Source organism: Balaenoptera acutorostrata, chromosome 2, assembly GCF_949987535.1.
Source record: "Balaenoptera acutorostrata chromosome 2, mBalAcu1.1, whole genome shotgun sequence".
Classification (NCBI taxonomy): domain Eukaryota; kingdom Metazoa; phylum Chordata; class Mammalia; order Artiodactyla; family Balaenopteridae; genus Balaenoptera; species Balaenoptera acutorostrata.
In genome coordinates, this window is record NC_080065.1 from 99158710 (window position 1) to 99180655 (window position 21946).

The following is a 21946-nucleotide window of genomic DNA, read 5'->3' on the forward strand; positions in this document are numbered from 1 at the left end:
TATACAGGCAAATAATTGAGGCTGGAGAATAACTTTGTGTCTAGATTGGACAGGAGTCTTTTTGAAGAAGAGAGTTGTCATTTTGAAGTTTTAACTTTTTTGATTACTTGAGTTCTGACAGCCAGTTCCTTTTCTCACACCAGTGTCCTGGGTAACACATGACATCAGTAAACCATATTCAACGTGGTGCAGTAGAATTGTTCTTATCACATAATTTAAGTTGATTATTACAATTGAAACAGGGTTTTAAAACAGCTGTGTACTCAGTGACCCCAAATGATATTGTATGTAGTTTTGTTTGTTTTTTTTTTATTCCATTACCTGCCATGCAGCAGTCTTTTCTTTCTATTTTTGGTGTAATTGCCAATTCCCTCCTCCCACTCTTCTCAAAGTTCTGTTTTAAGTTAAGTGGATACATAAACTTTCACTCCTAAATTAATACCATTCCCCACAGAGTGCAGGCTTCTCCTAGTAGTTTGCCTTGCCCAGAAGAAAGAGAAAATTTGCCAAATAGACCTTTTCAACAGAAGTACTTTTGGGGGCATCTTTTGGAAACGTCCTGCCTTTGCTGGCCATCACCTGTTTTTCTTTATTTTACTCAGACTTACCTTGTAGCAAGCAGAGTTGTCGAAATGAAAACTTAACAGGCAGCTGTACTTACGGTAACTACAGTACCACTTGGGGAAAACTCATTCTAAAACTTTGTTTTATGAATTTATTTAGCATGAAAAAAGCAGTGTCGCTGATAAATGAAATAGATATAGGAAGATTTCCACGATTGCTCACCCGAATTCTTCAAAAACTTCACCTGAAGGTTTGTATGTTTGCACTTCTGTAGATTATAATATATTCTCGTGATTCCACTGCAACTCTAGGTTTCTACTTGAAGTACTTTTTTGCGAGGTATTGTTCTCCAGCATGTCCTCAGGAACACCGGGTCTCTAGAAAATATAATATCCCACGGTCAAAAGTTTGGGAACTTCTGTCTTCATTCAAATTAATTTTTTTAAATCATGGGACTTTTCAGAGTATATTTTATGGTGGTGTTAATGGTAAATATTTAAGCGTGACTGTTGTGTGCAAAATTTTCCAAATGTGTTTGACCAGGGAACTGTTTTATCATGGTATTTATTTTGGGACCAAGGCTCTGTGGAACACGCTTTGGGAAAATTCTGATATCATGATTTCATTCTTTGTCTTAAAAATAACTCTGTAGTTTTGCTATCAACCAGTATGTAATTTTTCATTTAATCTTTCTCTTCCACTTTTATTTCACGGATGTGGTTATCTTGGATATATTGATGCTTAGTAATTCATTACTTGGTTAACTTGCTAACATTACTTAGTTAACTTCTTTATCAGGTTAATAAAATTTAATTCCATTCAACATGTGTTAAAGGAATGCCCACTAACTGCTCTGCCTGGTGCAAAGTATCACCATTAAATGAGAACCCAGACTCTTACCTCTTCTTTTTCCTGGCCAGAGGCCAGTCCCAAAGCCCTGCCGTTTCTCCCTCTGAAGTATCTCTCAAATCCAAGTTCTCTTCGTAATCCTAGTTCAGACCCTTATTATTTCTCCCTTGGACTACAACAGTTACCTTCAAACTGGTAGCGCTGTCTGTAGTCTTCTACCTTCTTATCACTTCTTCATGGTGCTGTTCCATTTATCTTTCCAAATATTTTTTTCCTAAAAAAAAAAAAAAAAGTTGATCATATCTTTACAGTGTTCAAAGCCATCAATGACTTTCCATTGCTCTTGGGAAAAAGTTCATATTCCTTAACATTGTATCATAATAACGTTACAATATAGGTGCAGTCTGTGTTTTCCCCACTTTGCAAGTGTTTCAGTTACCCTGGACTATGCTCTTTTACTGGAACGTACTGTGAACTTTTTCCACTTGGTGTCTGTGTAATATATTCTTTCCCTTACCTGAAATATCTTCCCTTCTTTAGTGAATAAACTATTCATCTTCCAAGGATTTGACAGTCCTACTCTCAGCAGCTCGTCCTCTCTTCTTTGCTTCTAAAACGGTTCATCCTCACCTCACTTTAGTACTACATCATTAAGTATTTGTTTCATGATTACAGGGTCTTTCTCTGACCTTGAATACTTTAAGTATCATGTCTTACTCATCTTTATATTTCCTACACTTGATATATTGATACTTATGCAGTTGGCACTCAATAGCTATTCTTGGAGTTCATTCTTTTCCTTGCCATGGGAAACACAAAATGAATATAGGTTCTCTGAATTCCTGCCCATAAGGAATTTGTGATGTAGAAGGAGAAACAGGAGGAACAACCACAGTAACAATGGCAGCTACATTCTGTGGTGTTTGCTATGCACAGTTCCATTGCTCCCTCTGTGACCCGTGCTGTTCTGATGGCTTTGTGGTGTTAACTCATATGATCCTCACAGCACCCTTAGGAAGTAAGTACTGTTGTCATCCTTATTTTATCCATGAAGAAACTGAGATAGAGACCAGTTAAGTAATTTGCCCAAGGTCACACAGCTAGCTAGTAAGGCAGTCTGGCTCCAGAATCCATCCCTCTGACTCATTACAGTAAGCCTCAGGAAAGAGTGTGAAACGGTATATAAATCAGTCCCAAAGTGAATGATGCAGGCAGTTGATAGAGAATTTCTTTGATTGTCTGAGTTGGTGGCTGCCTTCTTTTTAATTTTTATTTTATTTATTTTATTGTATTTTTCAATTGAAGTATAGTTGATTTACAATGTTGTGGGTGGCTGCCTTCTTAAACACATACAAAGTGATATGGGACACAAAACACTTATATACATCTTTTGTTCTTCATACTGTGGGAGGATGGAACATCTGCAGGAAACTCGTGACCTTCTGGAGTTTGTCTTTGACCCTCTGGAGTTGAGAAAACATTAATATCTATCTTAGGGTAACTGAATGGCCAAAGCATTCCACAGAGGTGTTTGAATGCTGTGCCTTCAGAGGTGGGGAGTGGAGGTGAGAAGGTGTGGTTGTTGAGAGCTGAAGCAGCTGAGGACAGAAACATCTGTATTTGATTACTTGCCTGCAGAAAGTCAGGAGAGAAAGTCAGGAAAGGGGCAACCCATCCCCACTCCCCCAACCCACCCGGACAGTTTTAGGGAATGTTCTTCCAGAGGGACTCCAGTTGTGATAAGGGCTCTTATCAAAGAGTTTGCAGTGACATCTCAGATCTGCCAGCTTTCTTTTATGTACTCTTGGTCTGTCAAGTTGGCCTTTGCCTTGGGACAGGCAGAGTCCTGAGAGCGGTGAAACCGCATGCAGGTAAGTTGGTGAAGAGGTTTAGGGATTTGGTTGCTATTCTTAATGCTATCAGCTTGACATTTTGATTTTACCAAGTTTGATCTTGGTAAAATGGGATTGTGGGCAGAGGATATCTGTTTTTGTCCAGACTGGTTCCTTGGAATCTCTAGTAGAAATAAACATGGGGAAAGTAAGCTTAGGTATAGAATATGGGCACGCCTAAGTATGGGTCTGGGAGTCTTCTTTGAACTGGCCCTACTCCTGAGCAATCGTAGCATATAGGAATACTTGGGAATTTTGGGTGGTTTGTTACCAATGTGTGTAGGGTGCTGGTGGCATTTAATGCCCAGGAACTTTATTTATTTTTTTAACTTTTTATATTATATTGGAGTATAGTTGATTAACAATGTTGTGTTAGTTTCAGGTGTACAGCAGAGTGATTCAGTTATACACATACATGGATCTATTCTTTTTCAAATTCTTTTCCCATTTAGGTTGTTACATAATATTGAGCAGAGTTCCTTGTGCTATACAGTAGGTCCTTGTTGGTTATCCATTTTAAATATAGGAGTGTGTACGTGTCAATCCCAAACTCCCTAACTATCCCTTCCCCCCTGGTAACCATAAGTTCGTTTTCCAAGTCTGTGAGTCTGTTTCTGTTTTGTAAATAAGTTCATTTATATCCTGTTTTTAGATTCTGCATATAAGCGATATCATTTAATACTTGTCTTTCTCTGTCTGACTTACTTCACTCAGTTTGACAATCTCTAGGTCCATCCATGTTGCTGCAAATGGCATTATTTCATTCTTTTTAATGGCTGAGTAATATTCCATTGTGTATGTGTACCTTTAAATGTCTTGCAGTGAGTAGGACAGCCCTGTACAAAGAACTGTCTCATCCTGCATGCTAATAGGGTCTGCATTGGGAAACACTGAAGGAACTCATAGTAACTTCCTTATCTGTGAACTTAAAAACAAACATTTGTGGCCTCTAAGTTTTTAAAAATAGCTGTCACAACTCATGCAATTAAAAAAAAACCCTCATATACCTTGCTCCAGAGACTCTTAGGCCCTCCCACAAAACCTATCGATGTTACTATGTTAAATGTCTAGTTCTGCGAGATGAGGTGTCTGGATTTCTGGCCATGGCCTACTAGCAACAACAAACTGGGGGTTGAAGGCGCTCCTGTAATGGGGCATGTGGGCAGTTTCAAGGATCGACTGCTGGGTATAGACTGAAATGGAAGAATTACGAAAATCAGACACAAGAAGTACAAAAGCAAAGAAATCTGAGGGTTTTTTCTGAAGTGAAAAATCATCAGTGTACCTTAGCAGTTCTTTAGGAAACTAACTGCAGGACGGAACTTGGATGCTCGTAATTATGATCTGACTTATTGCAAGAATCTAGTGTAATCCAATATACTTTGTTTACAGAAGCCTAGAATGGGTGCCGTACATTTCAGAAAGATTGCTTTTAAAAGTTTAAAATAAAAGTTCTTTTATTTGATAGATTGACTTGTGAGTACCACCATATTTCCTCATTATGACCGCTAGAGAAGTCTCATTATATTAATATAAAGGACAGTCACAGTTGTAAACCCCAGCCTACAGAAATGCCTGAGGATTTTGTTGTTGTTGTTGTCACAATGTATGGAGGGTGCTGCCGGCATTTCATGCCCCGGGACTTTAAATGTCCTAGCAATGTGCAGCACAGTCCTGTTCAAAGAAGAATTGGCCTCACCCATGTGGACAAAGAAAGAAAAGAGTAGCTTATCCCTGAAAATGCATTTATTTTGTACTTAATATAAGCTGGAGGGCTTCTTACAACTTAGTTTATTAGGTTAAAATGATATGTATACATTTTAAATTATGGCATATGCAGACTACTAGTACCATGTGTTCTTGCATTGTGGTGTTGGTGTGTGTGTATGCCTGTGTATGTGAGTCAGAGCTTGGATTCCGGACCACAGGCCTCTCTTGTCTCTCAAGCCGTGCTCTGAGTTTTTAAAACCTAATTGCCTTCATAATTATTTAGATAGTATACTGTCTTCATAGAATAGAAGATCGGTATAACTTTCTGAGGAATGTGACCTGATTTCAACTGTATGTGGAATTAAGATGAGTTCACTCATCATGCATGTTAAGAAAATAAATTCTTCAAAAAAAGAAAAAGTTGGAAGGATGGATTTTTTGATTTGTTCTTTTTTGTGCCCTTAAAGTTCAAAATAGAGTGCGTAAGTGAAGTGTTTCAGTAACATTTTAAATTTCACAAATAGTTTATGAGGAAGTTTTTGTTTTAAGACATTTAAACAACATGGACGAACTGAAATGCCCCCCTTGGCTAACTCTTGCCCCTTCCTCCATCTTCATTCTCTCCTGTGTGAGTTATCTATTGCTGAATTGAAAATTTCCCCCAAAGTTAGCAGATTAAACCAACAATAAACATTTATTATCTCTCACGCTTCCTGTAAGTCAGGAATTTAGCAGTGGCTTGGCTGGGTGGTCCTGGCTTGGGGTTCTCATGAAATTGCTCTCAGATGTTGGTTGAGGCCGCTGGTACCTGAAGTTTTGTCTGGGGTAGAGGATTTCCTTCTAACATGGCTAGATGGTGGTACCAGTTAGATCCTTGTCACATGGGCCTTTGCTCCTGACGTGGAAGTTGTCTTCTTCCAGAATGAGTGGTCCAAGAGAGGGGGGTGCTGTCCTTTTTATGACCTAGGCTTGGATATCACATACCTTCACTTTTACTATATTCTGCTGGTTAGAAGTAAGTCAGTAAGTCTGGCTCATATTCAGGGGAGAGGAAATTAGGCTCCATCTTTTGAACAGAGGAGTGTTAAAATAATTTGCAGATATGATAAAACCACCACACCTCCCTAGAAGTAGCCTTTGTTGTCGATTTGGCTTTCATCTTTCCAGGTCTTTTTTTCAAGTATTAATAAATACAGATGTGCAAACATATGTGCACGCATATATAAATAGAAATTTTTGGTTTTTATATAAATGTGTTCATAAGTGGCATTATACTGTTTACCTTTTTCACTTATCACTTGTATCAGAGATCTTTCCATGTCAAGCCGTACAGCAGTTATTCTTTTTAAATACTGTTTTTCCTTTCTGCCTGTGTATATATGTTTATGGCATATGCTTTTTAAATATATAGAAAAAATTAACATCCATTTTCCATTTAAAATTTAAGTTTCTTAGACACTTGCTCTCTAATTTTATAAACGTGGGCCTTAAATTTCTCCCATTGAGAGGGTAAAAACGAATATATCTCCTTTACTTTCTCTTCAACACCCAGATATGTGTGGGTTACTTTTGGTACCTAGGAAGAAGTTAACCTGCTGCTGTCTGGAAGCAAATAGAGTGACTTACATTTAATATTGATCTACCCAGGGTCGTTGTTGGAGCAAGATATTGACTATGGATTTGGAACTTTGTTTTATGGCTGTATTTTATTCTCCATTTGTTGTTCTGCTCACATATTTTAAGCGCCACCTTATTTTAAGGGTGCATGTTTCAGGTACCAGTGGATGGGGGAGATACATGTTCCCTTGTCCCCCTTCACTCCAAACCACTTCATTAATATGATGCCCTTGAAGATCTTGAGAATATCCCTTTTCTTGCTCTTTTTTAAAAAGTCTCGGGACTTCCCTGGCGGTCCAGTGGTTAAGAGTCTGCCTTCCAATGCAGGGGAAGCAGGTTCGATCCCTGGTCGGGGAGCTAAGATCCCACATGCCTCGTGGCCAAAAAACCAAAACATAAAGCAGAAGCAGTATTGTAACAAATTCAGTAAAGACTTTAAAAATGGTCCACATCAAAAAAAAAAAATCTTAAAAAAAAAAGTCTCACTTTCTTGTACATATTGGGGACACTGAAGTTTATTTTTCTACGTGCTCAATCACTATTTTTATTTTGTCAAAATACCTCGTTTGGTGTATATTTAAAGGAATCAGATTGACAAACTTGGAAGTTAAATTGTACATATCCATTGAATTTAATGCAACATGTGGTTCATTGATTGTACATGAGTAATACTGTTATTGTCTTTCTCATATTGATAAAGTCTGGTACTGTAGGTCACTATTTCAAGAAGGTGTATGGTAGTCACAGAAATTCTGGAACTTTAAAATCAAAACATTGCTCTTGAGGTAAGTGATTGGCATTTTGGCCAAATTGGGTTCATGCTTTTCTCAGTCATAAAACAGGTAGTAGATACTGGGAGTTCTGGTGACTAGCCTCCCCAAACCAAAAATATGCCAGCTTAGAGTTCTAATGCTGCTTCACTTGAGCAACTGTAAGGTTGTACCTCATCCTAAGCTGTTGAGGCATGGACTTCTGAAACTTCTCCATGTAGCTGTTGGGGAGAGGCAGCAACAGGGAAAGTTGTTTTTGGTATGTGTAGATAAAGTATTTTTATTTGAAAGCAGTTCTAATAGTGTATATTTTTCATACATGAAAAACAGTCTTTAGATCAAGGAGATTATTTTGGAAATGAAAGAAAGGAGACTAGCCAGAAGTTATACTCAGATGGCTAACTTCTTTCTTTCATATATTGCTTATAAAAGTAATGTGTGTAATGTGTAAGTTTTGGAAAATATTAAAATTATCAAAAAGACTTAATTTCTCGCTTTATATATGCTCTTATAATAACCCATACTTTTGCAGAACTCATTAGAAAGGGAAGTTATTTGAACAATTATTTGTTTTTAATTTGTCTTTCTAACTAGAGGATAGTACTCCTGAGGACATAAACTGTCTATGTAGCACATAATAAGTACTCAGCAAATATATATATGTGTGTGTGTGTATATATATATTTTTATATAGAGATATATATATATATATATATTTGTACTTCTGCAGTATCAGTTGTGATTTCTCCTCTTTCATTTCTTATTTTGTTTATTTGGGTCTTCTTTCTTTTCTTCTTGGTGAGCCTGGCCAGAGGTTTGTCAATTTTGTTTACCCTTTCAAAGAACCAGCTCTTGGTTTTACTGATTTTTTTTCTATTGTTTTTTTAATCTTTATTTTATTTATTTCCTCTCTGACCTTTATTAGCTCCTTCCTTCTTCTGACTTCAGGTTTTGTTTGTTTTTCTTTTTCTAATTCTTTTAGGTGGTGGGTTAGATTGTTTGAGATTTTTTTTGTTCCTTAAAGAAGGCCTGTATCACTGTAAATTTCCCTCTAAGAATTGCTTTTGCTGCATCCCATAACCCATTGACTTTTTTTTTTTAATTAATTAATTAATTAATTAATTTTTGGCTGTGTTGGGTCTTCGTTTCTGTGCGAGGGCTTTCTCTAGTTGCGGCAAGCGGGGGCCACTCTTCATCGCGGTGCGCGGGCCTCTCACTATCGTGGCCTGTCTTGTTGCGGAGCACAGGCTCTGGACGCGCAGGCTCAGTAGTTGTGGCTTACGGGCCTAGTTGCTCCACGGCATGTGGGATCCTCCCAGACCAGGGCTCGAACCCGTATCGCCTGCATTAGCAGGCAGATTCTCAACCACTGCACCACCAGGGAAGCCCAACCCATTGACTTTTAATAAAATAATCCTAAGGGTTAAACTAGTTGCCACCTCTCTATCTGATGGGAATCCTGGTGCTAGGTAATGGAGGATATAGATTAAGGTTCTCAAGGTTAACAGTTTTTATCTGTTTAATCCTTCCAGGGTAGGCTCCCTCTTATTAAATGCCTACAGGGGCTTAGGGCTAGGTAAGGTCATATACTGGCAGAGGTTTTGGGGTGAGTTGGGGGGAGGAAAGAGCTACCAAAGGAAAGGAGCCCTCAGGTATTTTCTATCTTAAAATGCTGTTCTCTTAAATGGAGGTTTTGCTTTGGGCTCTTAGAAGAGTTGCTGGGACCCATTATAATTGGATAGTATTATTACAGAGAAGGTGTTTCCCCCCCCATGTTTTTTAATTTTCTTTCTTAATTTTTATCTTATACTGGAATATAGTTGATTATAACGTTGTGAGTAAAGATGGAAATTACTATTAATTATTGTTAACATTTTGGGGTTTTACCTTTTAGTATTGTTTTTTCTAAATGTCCTTTTTTTGTTTTTTTTTTTAATAAATTTATTTATTTTATTTATTTTTATTTTTGGCTGCACTGGGTCGTCATTGCTGCTCGCGGGCTTTCTCTAGTTGCAGAGAGCAGGGGCTACTCTTTGTTGTGGTGCACGGGCTTCTCATTGTGGTGGCTTCTCTCGTTGCAGAGCACGGGCTCTAGGCACGCGGGTTTCTGTAGTTGTGGCACGTGGGCTCAGTAGTTGTGGCTCGCAGGCTCCAGAGCGCAGGCTCAGCAGCTGTGGTGCATGGGCCCAGCTGCTCCACGGCATGTGGGATCTCCCCAGACCAGGGCTCGAACCCACGTGCCCTGCATTGGCAGGCGGGCTCTCAATCACTGCACCACCAGGGAAGCCCTAAATGTCCATTTTTTTTTTTTTTTTTTAATTTATTTATTTATTTATTTATTTATGGCTGTGTTGGGTCTTTGTTTCTGTGCGAGGGCTTTCTCCAGTTGCGGCAAGCGGGGCCACTCTTCATCGCGGTGCGCGGGCCTCTCACTATCGCGGCCTCTCTTGCTGCGGAGCACAAGCTCCAGACGCGCAGGCTCAGTAATTGTGGCTCACGGGCCTAGTTGCTCCGCGGCATGTGGGATCTTCCCAGACCAGGGCTCGAACCCGTGTCCCCTGCATTGGCAGGCAGATTCTCAACCACTGCGCCACCAGGGAAGCCCATAAATGTCCATTTTTAAAAAAATATTTTTTTATACAGCAGGTTATTTTTAGTTATCCATTTTATACATATTAGTGTATATGTTAAATGTCCATCGTTTATGTTATTTACCATTGTTTTCCACCTCCTGTAAATCATAGAATTGAAAATACTGGGTTTTTTAAATGAAATTTATTTGGCAAGAGCCAGATAATGAACTGTGTACTATGATTTTAAGATATTGAAATTTACAGACACATCAGTTTCTTTCAAGGATGGATTTACTTTCTTTCAAGTTCTCATTGTCATATGAATAAATGAATCTTCTGTTGAGTATCTGAGTTTTGAATACCTGAGTGTATGCTAATAGATTGCTTTCTGTGTTGTAGGCTGAGAATAGTTTCAGTGAAGAAGAGGAAGAAAAACTTCAAGCTGCATTTTCTCTGGAGAGACAAGATCTTCACCTAGTTCTTGAAACAATATCTTTTATTTTAGAACAGGTATTTTTATTGCCCCAAACTTCCTAACCATGGTTTGTTTACTACATGTTTGCATTGCTGTGATAGCTATAACATTTTATCTTATTTTTCTCAAGTATACAGATGGAAGCAGTGAATATGTTTTATCAAAAAATTTTGATGTAGTAAAAATATTTTGAATGTGTGATTTTTTTTCCATGGTATTGCGTTCTGCTAAAACAGTCTTAGTGTTGAGCAGCCTAAGTATTTGACAGTATGAATCAAGACTTCGTTGACTTGAGACAGTTAAAAAAGATTCAAATTTATTGTTACTTGGTATAATAATTTGGAAAAATGATTTGGAAAAATGAACACATTTTATTTAAGAAATTTAATAAATGATTTTGGAGGATTTATTTGACTAGGTTGATAAATAAAACATTTAGATAAGAAATATTTGTAAAAGGACCTTTTGTCATACTATTTCTTCCTACTGAGCTGTTCTTCTGCATCCCTTCTTTATATCTAAATTCAGTTCTTTGTTTAAGTTCATTGTGCTGTTCAAATCACATCTCCTCCCACTGCAGCCTTGACCCCTTATACTTGCAATCCTCCCCTTATTTGGGTTCCTTTTATGCTTGGCTCATCATGGTAGAGCACATTGTTCGTCTTTTCATTATTTCATGTATGTCAGTTGTGTCTCCTTCACTAGGTTTTGAATTTGTGTGGGGCCAGGATCACATTTTCTGTGCATCTTATGTAAATGCAGCACATTGCTGGGCTAAAAATAAATTCTTTTTTTTAACATCTTTATTGGAGTGTAATTGCTTTATAATGTTGTGTTAGTTTCTGCTGTATAACAAAGTGAATCAGCTATATGTATACATATAACACCGTATCCCCTCCCTCTTGCGTCTCCCTCCCACCTTCCCTATCCCACCTTTCTAGGTGGTCACAAAGCACCCAGCTGATCTCCCTGTGCTATGCGGCTGCTTCCCACTAGCTATTTTACATTTGGTAGTGTGTACATGTCATTGCCACTCTCTCACTTTGTCCCAGCTTACCCTTCCCCCTCCCCGTGTCCTCAAGTCCATTCTCTATGTCTGCGTCTTTATTCCTGTCCTGCCCCTAGGTTCATCAGAACCTTTTTTTTTTTTTAGATTCCATACATATGTGTTAGCATACCGTATTTGTTTTTCTCTTTCTGACTTGCTTCACTATGTATGACAGACTCCAGGTCCATCCACCTCACTACAAATAACTCAATTTCGTTTCTTTTTATGGCTGAGTAATATTCCATTGTATATATGTGCCACATCTTCTTTATCCATTCATCTGTCAGTGGACACTTAGGTTGCTTCCATGTCCTGGCTACTGTAAACAGAGCTGCAATGAACATTGTGGTACATGACTCTTTTTGAATTATGGTTTTCTCAGGGTATATGCCCAGTAGTGGGACTGCTGGGTCATATGGTAGTTCTATTTTTAGTTTGTTTTTTTTTTTTTTTTAATAGATTGAGAAACTGATTGGAAATTGAATGCAAACTAAGACCACTTGACTGTTACTGAAATGAATAGCCCAGTTTGCTTTTTTTTTTTTAAAGAAATTCACGTTCTTTTATTTATTTATTTATTTATTTATTTATTTATGACTGTGTTGAGCCTTCGTTTCTGTGCGAGGGCTTTCTCTAGTTGCGGCAAGTGGGGACCACTCTTCATCGCGGTGCGCGGGCCTCTCACCATCGCGGCCTCTCTTGTTGCGGAGCACAGGCTCCCGACGCGCAGGCTCAGTAATTGTGGCTCACGGGCCCAGTTGCTCCGTGGCATGTGGGATCTTCCCAGACCAGGGCTCGAACCCATGTCCCCTGCATTGGCAGGCAGATTCTCAACCACTGCGCCACCAGGGAAGCCCCTATTTTTAGTTTTTTAAGGAACCTCCATGCTGTTCTCCATAGTGGCTATAAAAATAGATTCTTAATAAATTCCTGTTGTTTGTTTATTTCACAGTAAACAATACTGTAGCTTCCTGGGCATTCTAGTGAATAGATACCGTTAGGAAGACAAGCTGCTGGGCATCTACTACATGCAGCCTTATACAGATTACAGATCATAAAGATGATTATGGTTCCTATCCTTGGTGAACCTTCAGTAGAAGGAAAGGATAACTGAACAGGGCAGAGCAGCCTGGGGTTTATGAGAAAGTTTTTTCAGAATAATGTAAAAAACAACAGGTATCACCGTGAAAAAAGTTTTCAATTTTTTATTATATATTACCTAGGAAGTCGGTAGATGAACGTGGTTTTGAGAAAGTGTTTCTTGGAAAAATTTTGATAGTTGGGAAACAAAACCACTGTGTACTTATTTGAAATAATGAAGTGAAATAAGGAAATGAACTTTTAATTAGGATACCATTTACATAGCCAAAGCAAAGAAGTTTTTCTGTTAAGTGGATTTAGTATTACTTAAACCACAGGCAAAAATGAAGCAGTTTAGCTTGAAAAATTTAGACCATTTAATTCTGAATCTTCCAGCCCTTGGTTGAGTATATTATTATTTGTAAAATAATAAAAAAATCTCTGCAACAGAAATATGAAATTTTTAAAATTTAAATCATTTAAAATAATGTTGTATTTGATTACAGTTCAAGGTCTCTGTATGAACATTTGGGATATATGTAATTTTTTTTTTCCTCTTTAATAGGCAGTATATTACAACGTGAAGCCAGCAGCTTTGCAGCAGCAGTTAGAGAACATTCATCTTAGACAAGACAAAGCAGAAGCATTTGTCAATGCTTGGTCTTCTATGGGTCAAGAAACAATTGAAAAATTCAGGCAGAGAATTCTTGCACCCCACAAGGTATAGGATATACTACTCAAAAGATATTTTTCAATATGTATGTATGGCATAAATTATTATATCTGAAAAGTTCCACTCTCTTCTTCTATTTTCTGGAAATATTTGTGATTGGTGTTATTTTACATTTTCAGCAGCATTATATGAGCGTTCCAGTAGTTCCAAATCCTTGTCAACACTTGGTATTGTCAGTTGTTTGTATTAAAGCTATTCTGTTAGGTTTTGTAATGATATCTTGTGTTTTTAATTTACATTTCCCTAATAACAGATTATGATGATTATCTTTTTATGTACTTACTTGCCATCCATATGTCTCCTTTGGTGAAGTGTCTGTTCAGATCTTTTGTGTAACTGTATTTCCACACTGTGACAGATAAAGAATTATAGTAATATAAATATAAAGGACAATTACAAGTGTAAATCCCAGCATATAGAAATGCATGGGTTTTGTTTTTGTTTTTGTTTTTGTTTTTGTTTTTTGGTTGTTACAATTTGTAGAAGGTGTTTGTTTTCTTTCTGTTGAGTTTTGTGAATCTTTGAGTCCTTTGTCAGATATGTGATTTGCAGATATTTTCTCTTAGTCTGTAGCTTTCCGTTTTAGTTTCTAACAGTGTCTTTTGCAAAGTAAAACCTTTAAAATCTGATCAAGTTTGGTTTATCATTTTTTTCTTTTATTGATACTGCCTTTGGTTTTGTATCTTAAGAATTTGTAGCTTGATGCAATGTCACAAACTTTTGTTTACTTCTAAGTGTTTTATAGTTTGTGTTTTACATTTAAGTCTAACATCCAGTTTGGGTTAATTTTATATAAGCCATGGGGTACAGGTCCAAGTTCTTTTTTTTTTTTCTGATATGGACGTTCATTTGTTTCAGCATAATTATTGATAACATTCTTTTGTTATTGAATTGCCTTAGCCCCTTTGTCAAAAATCGTTTGACATATTTGTGTGTCTCTTTCTGGACTCTCTTTTTGGTTTCATTTATATATTTGTCTATCTTTATGCCAATATCATGCTGCTTTAATTACTGTAGCTTTGTAGTAAGTCTTAAAATCAAGTATTGTTAATCTGTTGACTTTGTTCTTTTTAATAATTGTTTTGGCTATTCTAGTTTCTTTACCTTTTAATACAAATTTGAAAACCAGGTTTTTTAATATCTGCAAAAAATCCTCTGGAATTTTGATTGAGATTTTGTTTAATTTATAGTTCACTTTGTAGAGAAATGACTTCTTAACAGTATTGAGTATATCTCCATTTATTTAGGTCTTGTTTGATTTCTTATATCAGTGTTTTTCATTTTTCAGCATATTTTGTTAGATTTGAACACTCTTAACCTAAGTTTTTTTTTTTGTAGTTGTTGTAAATGGTACTGGTTTTAGAATTTTGGTTTCTAGTTGTTTGTTGCTAGTATATAGAAACAATTGATTTTTATATATTGATACTGTATTCAAGACCTTGGTAAACTCACTAATTAGTTATAGCAGTGTTTTTGGTGGTTTTCCTTGTGATTTTCTTTGTAGAAAGTCAGATTGTTCATGAATATAGAGATAGTTTTATTTCTTCCTTTTCAGTTTGTTCAGCTTTTGTTTTTCCTACCTTACTGTACTGACTAGGACTTCTAATATGATGTTGAATAAGACTGGTAAGTTTGAACATCATGCTTTGTTCCCAGTTTTAGAGAGGAAGCATTCAGTCTCTCATCATTAAGTAAGATGCTAGGGACTTCCCTGGTGGTCCAGTGGTTAAGACTCCTCACTTCCATGGCAGGGGCACAGGTTCAATCCCTGGTCAGGGAACTAAGATCCTGCATGCTGCGCGGTACAGCAAAAAAAAAAAAAAAGAGAGTAGGATGGTGGTTACCAGGGGCTGGGGCTGGGGTAGGGAAATGGAGGCAATGTTGTTCAAAGAATACAAATTTCCACTTATAAGATGAATAAATTCTGGGGATCTAATGTATAAAATAGAAACAAAAAGATGCTAGCTGTGGGTTTCCAGAAAATGCCCCTGTATTGTTTTCATTTCTCTCTTTTTTTTTAAACTCTACATTCTAAGAGCTCTCAAGTGTCCTCCACATCACAGCTTCATTTTTCATTTTAATTTCTGCTTTTTCCTGTATCCTGTACAGATTTTAAGTTTTCCATTTTTTTAAAAAAATTTTTATTTATTATTTATTTATTATATTTATTTTTGGCTGTGTTGGGTCTTCGTTTCTGTGTGAGGGCTTTCTCCAGTTGCGGCGAGTGGGGGCCACTCTTCATCGCGGTGCGCGGACCTGTCACTATCACGGCCTCTCTTGTTGCGGAGCAGAGGCTCCAGACGCTCAGGCTCAGTAGTTGTGGCTCACGGGCCCAGTCGCTCCGCGGCATGTGGGATCCTCCCAGACCAGGGCTCGAACCCGTGTCCCCTGCACTGGCAGGCAGATTCTCAACCACTGCGCCACCAGGGAAGCCCAAGTTTTCCACTTTTTATCCCTAAAATTTTTTTAACCATCATCATTTAAAAAGAAAAAAATCTCCACTTGCCTTTGAATATTTGCCTATTTTTTATATTTATATAATTTTCTTCTGTTTTTTTTTCTTGTATTTATATATGTACAGTATACTTGTATAGTTAAAAATATTTCTTTTTTCACCTCTAATAGTATGTCATTTTTTATTGTTTTCTGGATGATAGTTTGTTGCTTTTTTAAAAGTAATATTTCTGGGGCTTCCCTGGTGGCGCAGTGGTTAAGAGTCCGCCTGCCAATGCAGGGGACACAGGTTCAAGCCCTGGTCCGGGAAGATCCCACATGCCGCAGAGCAGCTAGGCCCGTGCACCACAACTACTGAGCCTGCGCTCTAGAGCCTGCGAGCCACAACTACTGAGCCTACACGCCACAACTACTGAAGCCCGTGTGCCTAGAGCCCGTGCTCCGCAACAAGAGAAGCTACTGCAGTGAGAAGCCCGTGCACTGAATGAAGAGTAGTCCCCACTCGCCACAACTAGAGAAAACCCGTGCATCGCGGTGAGGACCCAATGCAGCCAAAAAAAAAAAAAAGTAATATTTCTTCCTTATGTTGTATTACGTTAACTTCTGTTTAAGAAGTAGTTTGATCAGTTGTCATATAAAATATGCAAAAAAGTAGTTGGATATGATTAATTGGTCCCTACAACGTTGGTCCCTTAAGAATGTAGGAAATTATCTTTTGCCAATACAGAGTATGTGAGAGGGTAGCTAATACATTTTTTAATACCTTAAATGCTAATTAAGATCATATAATAATAGCAAACATTTCTTGTGTTTACGGTGGGCCAAAAACTCTACTAAGTGCATTATATCTTGTAAAATCCATTAATAGTTCTAGTTTATATGTAAAATTAAACTGAGGCTTAGAGAGATTAAATAATTGGTCCATGGTCACACAGCTATATAAGTGGTAGAGTTGGGATTTGACAGTTACACTCCTAAGCCACTGTGCTATACTACCACCTAAATGTTAGCAGCAAAATTTTTCTGTGTCAGGCATTATGCAGGGTGGTTTACATAGTTTGTGTGTGTGTGTGTGTATACGTGTGTGTGTGCTTTATATCTTTGAAAAAGAAATAAAACTTTCGAAAGTGTACCTTTACTGTGTTAACCCAAGTGGTCCATGGTGAAGGTGAGGTGGGAATCAGATTGGGCTCTCTCTCTCGCTCTTTTTTTATTTTCAATTTTATTTATTTATTTTTGACTGCATTGGGTCTTCGTTGCTACGTGCAGGCTTTCTCTAGTTGTGGTGAGTGGGGGCTACTCTTCGCTGCAGTGTGTGGGCTTCTCATTGCGGTGGCTTCTCGTTGCAGAGCACGGGGTCTAGGTGTGTGGGCTTCAGTAGTTGTGGCACGCAGGCTCAGTAGTTGTGGCACACGGGCTCTAGAGCACAGGCTCGGTAGTTGTGGCGCACGGGCTTTAGTTGCTCCGCGGCATGTGGGATCTTCCCAGACCAGGGCTCGAACCCATGTCCCCTGCATTGGCAGGCGGATTCTCAACCAGTGCGCCACCAGGGAAGTCCGAGATTGGTCTCTCTCTTAATTAAGCCTTGTTCCTTTTATGTCATGGTACCTCTGGCAGCTATAATGTTATCTTCCTTTATTGCCCTGATGACTGTTAAAGATATGGTGACTAAAATAGCTGTGGATGAAAATAGAGCATGTCATTTAAATTGTAACGAAAATATATGACAGTGATATATCATATAATGAACAAAAGTTGTATTTGCAGTGACTGTTTTACAGTCATTTAGAGGTTCACGTAAACTGTGTGGTGCTTGCAGTGGAACATCTGTGTAAGTAATTCTTTCTTTTTAATTAATTAATTTATTTATTTATTTATTTTTGGCTGTGTTGGGTCTTCGTTTCTGTGCGAGGGCTTTCTCCAGTTGCGGCGAGCGGGGGCCACTCTTCATCGCGGTGCGCGGGCCTCTCACTGTCGTGGCCTCTCCCGTTGCGGAGCACAGGCTTCAGACGCGCAGGCTCGGTAGTTGTGGCTCACGGGCCCAGCTGCTCCGCGGCATGTGGGATCTTCCCAGACCAGGGCTCGAACCCGTGTGCCCTGCATTGGCAGGCGGATTCTCAACCACTGCACCACCAGGGAAGCCCTGTTTAAGTAATTCTGAATTCAAAGAGAGTCAGATTCAATTAAATAACAAGTTAAAAAATCAAAAGGAACTTATTTTTAATTCAGTTTTTAAAAACACCTCTTTTCATCTTCTATTATTTTAATCTAATAAGTGAGAGGCAGATTGAAAATTGATTGGATAGCTTTTTACAGGATATGATTGAAGGGATTTAAAAATTTTATCCCGTCTCACTTTTTTTTTTTTTTTAAATACACTTTATCTTAACCTCTTTGGACACTGAAATGTTACCACTGCTTATTAGAATTGGTAGTCTTCCCTCTTTTATCAGTGTTGACTATGTTAGCAGTGTCCTTCTAACAGGGTTTTCTGTTTGATTTTTGTTAAAATGCCTGTGTGGTTACAACATTTATTAAATTATGAATACCCTTTCAGACAGAACTTGAATACTATGTTTAATTTTACTCCTAAAATTCTGGTTAGAGTTCCTTTATGTATATTCCTGCTCTACAAAATGTAAAAACTTACATGTTAAATATTACTGACATATTGATACATCTCTTTTTTTCTGAGACCTTAAGGAAAAGAATTGTGTTTTTTTATATGATATTTTTTCTAAAATATTTTTACATTTGAAGCTCACCCTATTCCTCAGTAACAGGTATGATTATGAGAAATATACCTAAGGCTTTTCTTTAGCACTCTGAGTTGCCTGCTCTTTAAAGGCTACTGATTCCTTTTCTTAAAATGCACTTGTATGTTTGTTAGGGAGATTTTAAAGATAAATGTGACAGTTGTATTTGTTTTGAATGCTCAAAATGTGTGTATTGTGATTTCATCCTGTTAAGAGTGTTCTTAATTTTACCAGTTACATAGCAAATTTATTATTTCATTATGTAGTAAAAATTCATCATGTCTCATATGTTCTTGAGAAACCTGCATTTAAAAATGGATGGCTATGATAGTGAGAGGCCCGCGCACCGCGATGAAGAGTGGCCCCCACTTGCCACAACTAGAGAAAGCCCTCGCACAGAAACGAAGACCCAACACAGCCATAAATAAATAAATAAATAAATTAAAAAAAAAAAATGGATGGCTACTGGCCAGGACCAGAGGGGACTCACTCTCTAGACTCTCAACATCTCTTAATTCCCTAGCTAATGTGGTGATGGATAATAGACTGGTCTTGGATTATCTCCTAGCTGAGCAGGTTGCAACAATTTGACATAAACATGATGGTCATACAGGGACTCCAGCCACTGCCTACTGCTGAGGCCTCTATGGAAATCTTGGGACCCCTTGACCAGAAAGGAGGAAAGTTTCATTCCCAGGTTCAGACAAGGGAAGACTGCCCCTGCCAGCTTGAAGAAGTTACAGAAGAATGAGACTTTTGGCCCTGAATAACCCCAAAAGATTTTGGGAAGGAACTCTTTCAGGGTGGAATTGAGGCAGGAAAGACAGGGCTGGACCCAAGGACAGCCTCCTCATACACAGACTTTAGGCAACAGGCAAAGCCACCTCTCCTTGTTTTGCACTTAATGAGACTATGAAGCATGGAGGAATGGCCATCAGCAACAAGAACATAAATTAAACCTTGATTAAACTTCGTGATACCTAAACAGAGAACCCTAACCAGAAAACCCACAGAGCTAGAGCTTGGCGGAGCATGAGCAGTAAAAATGCACAGGCTGTGGGTGGCTGCTATACAACCTTCCACACGTGGCGCTAAGGAAAAATTTAAGGGAAAACAGCTTTCAGAAGTGCTGTGGCTTTAAAAGACCAATGCGCAAGAGAAGCTGATGTAACCAGATGCAATCAAGATCCCACCCCAGGGACTTCCCTGGTGGCACAGTGGTTAAGAATCCTTCTGCCAGTGCAGGGGACACGGGTTCGATGGCTGGTCCAGGAAGATCCCACATGCCACGGAGCAACTAAGCCTGTGCTCCACAACTGCTGAGCCTGCACTCCAGAGCCTGCAAGCCACAACTACTGAGCCCATGCGCCGCAACTACTGAAGCCATGTGCGTAGAGCCGGTACTCCACAAGAGAAGTCACTGCAACGAGAAGCCCGAGAACAGCAACGAAGGCCTAACGCAGCCAAAAATAAAAAATAAATTTTTTTTTAAAAAGCAAATATTAAAAGAAAAAAGATCCCACCCCATCCTTCCAACAATGAATATTCCGCCCCTAATCAAAGAAACCTGCATCCATTCAAGGAATTAAAATGAAATTAAAAAGGGGGGGCGGTGGTCACAAAACTCAAAAAAAAAAAAAAATGGATGGCTAACGTTCTTAAGATAATAATGTTCCTAAACAATCTTTTAAAAAAATCCTCTTTAAGCCATTATAATAAGATTTACTTTATTGTTAAGTGTAACAACTAATTGTTTACTTCATTAATTGTTAAATATCTGTCTTTTATATGTAATATAAGAAATTTAGATTTGACATTTTTAAAACTTAGTGTATTCTTTTGTTTTATTATTTTCTCTTATATTCTTATTTCATTTCTTTTGGAATTCTAAGGATGGATGAATGGCTTTATTATAAAGAGAACAGAAAAAGCACACTTCATATAGCTAAATCTAAATACGTTAACTATGAATACATATCTGAGTGCTTTTCCAAGATTTAAACGCTTCTTAACATTATCATCTGCATTTATAGGAGAGGTATTTTGTTATAATTACATCCATATACAAGTCAAATTTCTGCCTCATTTGTTACGTTAGTTGTTGGCATGTTAAGAATCAAGTGAAAGCCATAGTTTTTCCATGTGCTGGAATTGACTGAATGTAAATGTTTGTGAGGTTTAAATGCTGCTATATTCATTTACTGTTTTTTTATTGAAATATAATTTACCTGCAGAAAACGCAGAGATTTTAAGTGTGTTCAGTTTGATGAATTTCAGAAATTATATATACCCATTTAATCATTCTCCTTAACAAAATAGAGAAAATTTTCATTACCTGGAAAGTGCCCAGTTTTAATTCCCTCCACCTTCATACTCAGATTTCCATCACTGTAGGTTGTTTTTTTTCTGTTCTTAGACTGAATATAAATGAACTCAAATAAATGTGTCTGTCTACTGTCTCTCAACATAATGTTTTTTGGGATTCATTCATGTTGTTACTTGTGTCAGCAATTCTTTTGTTGCTGAGTAATATTTCCTTGTATGAAAATAACACAATTTGTTTATCTGTACTCCTCTTGATAGACTTTTGGGTTGTTTCCAGTTTCTGGCTATTATGAATAAGACTGCTATTGACATTTGTGTACAAGTCTTTTTGTGGACATATGTTTTTATTTCCCTTGAGTAAATGTCTAGCAATGGGATTGCTGACCCCTTAAGCCAAATCTGAGGCTTTGTATTTGAGTTTTAGCCAGTCCGTGCTGCACGGTTTGGGAAAAAGTCATATAAATGTAAAAAGTTATAGAATTGTGAATCTGTCACCTTGTGTGGTTCCCTTCCCTTTAACTTCTTTCTGCTTTTAGTCATTCTCCAATGCCTTCAAATCACTGTTTTTAAAATATTTTGTTTAGAAGTTATACTTTTTATTTGCAAGGGAAGTTGATGTGATATAAACTCCTTCCTACCATTATCAGATTAGGAACTCTAAAACTGCTTCTTTTAAATTGTAAGTCTTATTCTGTCCCAGCTCTGCTCCAGATCCACCAAAGTCTTTCCGTGTTGTTTAATTCTTTCTTTCTTTATTTATTTTTGGCTGTGTTGGGTCTTCGTTTCTGTGCGAGGGCTTTCTCTGGTTGCGGCGAGCAGGGGCCACTCTTCATCGCGGTGCGCGGGCCTCTCACTATCACGGCCTCTCTTGTTGCAGAGCACAGGCTCCAGACGCACAGGCTCAGTAGTTGTGGCTCACGGGCCCAGTTGCTCCGCGGCATGTGGGATCTTCCCAGACCAGGGCTCGAACCCATGTCCCCTGCATTGGCAGGCAGATTCTCAACCACTGCACCACCAGGGAAGCCCCTTCTGTGTTGTTTATAATGGAAGTCAAAGTTCTTACAATTGCCTTTAAGACCCTACATGATCAGTGACCCCTT

At 38.1% G+C, this 21946-nt stretch overlaps 1 protein-coding gene across 7 annotated transcripts in view; it reads left to right on the forward strand.

Moving 5' to 3' along the window:
* COMMD10 (COMM domain containing 10) overlaps window positions 1–21946 on the forward strand; it is a 174930-nt gene that overhangs the window by 826 nt on the left and 152158 nt on the right. For 6 of the 7 annotated variants that reach the window (XM_057540906.1, XM_057540905.1, XM_057540910.1 and 3 more), the window contains exons 2-4: window positions 724–814; window positions 10375–10485; window positions 13144–13299. In XM_057540906.1, the coding sequence (XP_057396889.1) occupies window positions 724–814; window positions 10375–10485; window positions 13144–13299 (358 nt within the window). The remainder of the gene's footprint in view (window positions 1–723; window positions 815–10374; window positions 10486–13143; window positions 13300–21946) is intronic. The other variant, XM_057540909.1, reaches the window with a different exon arrangement.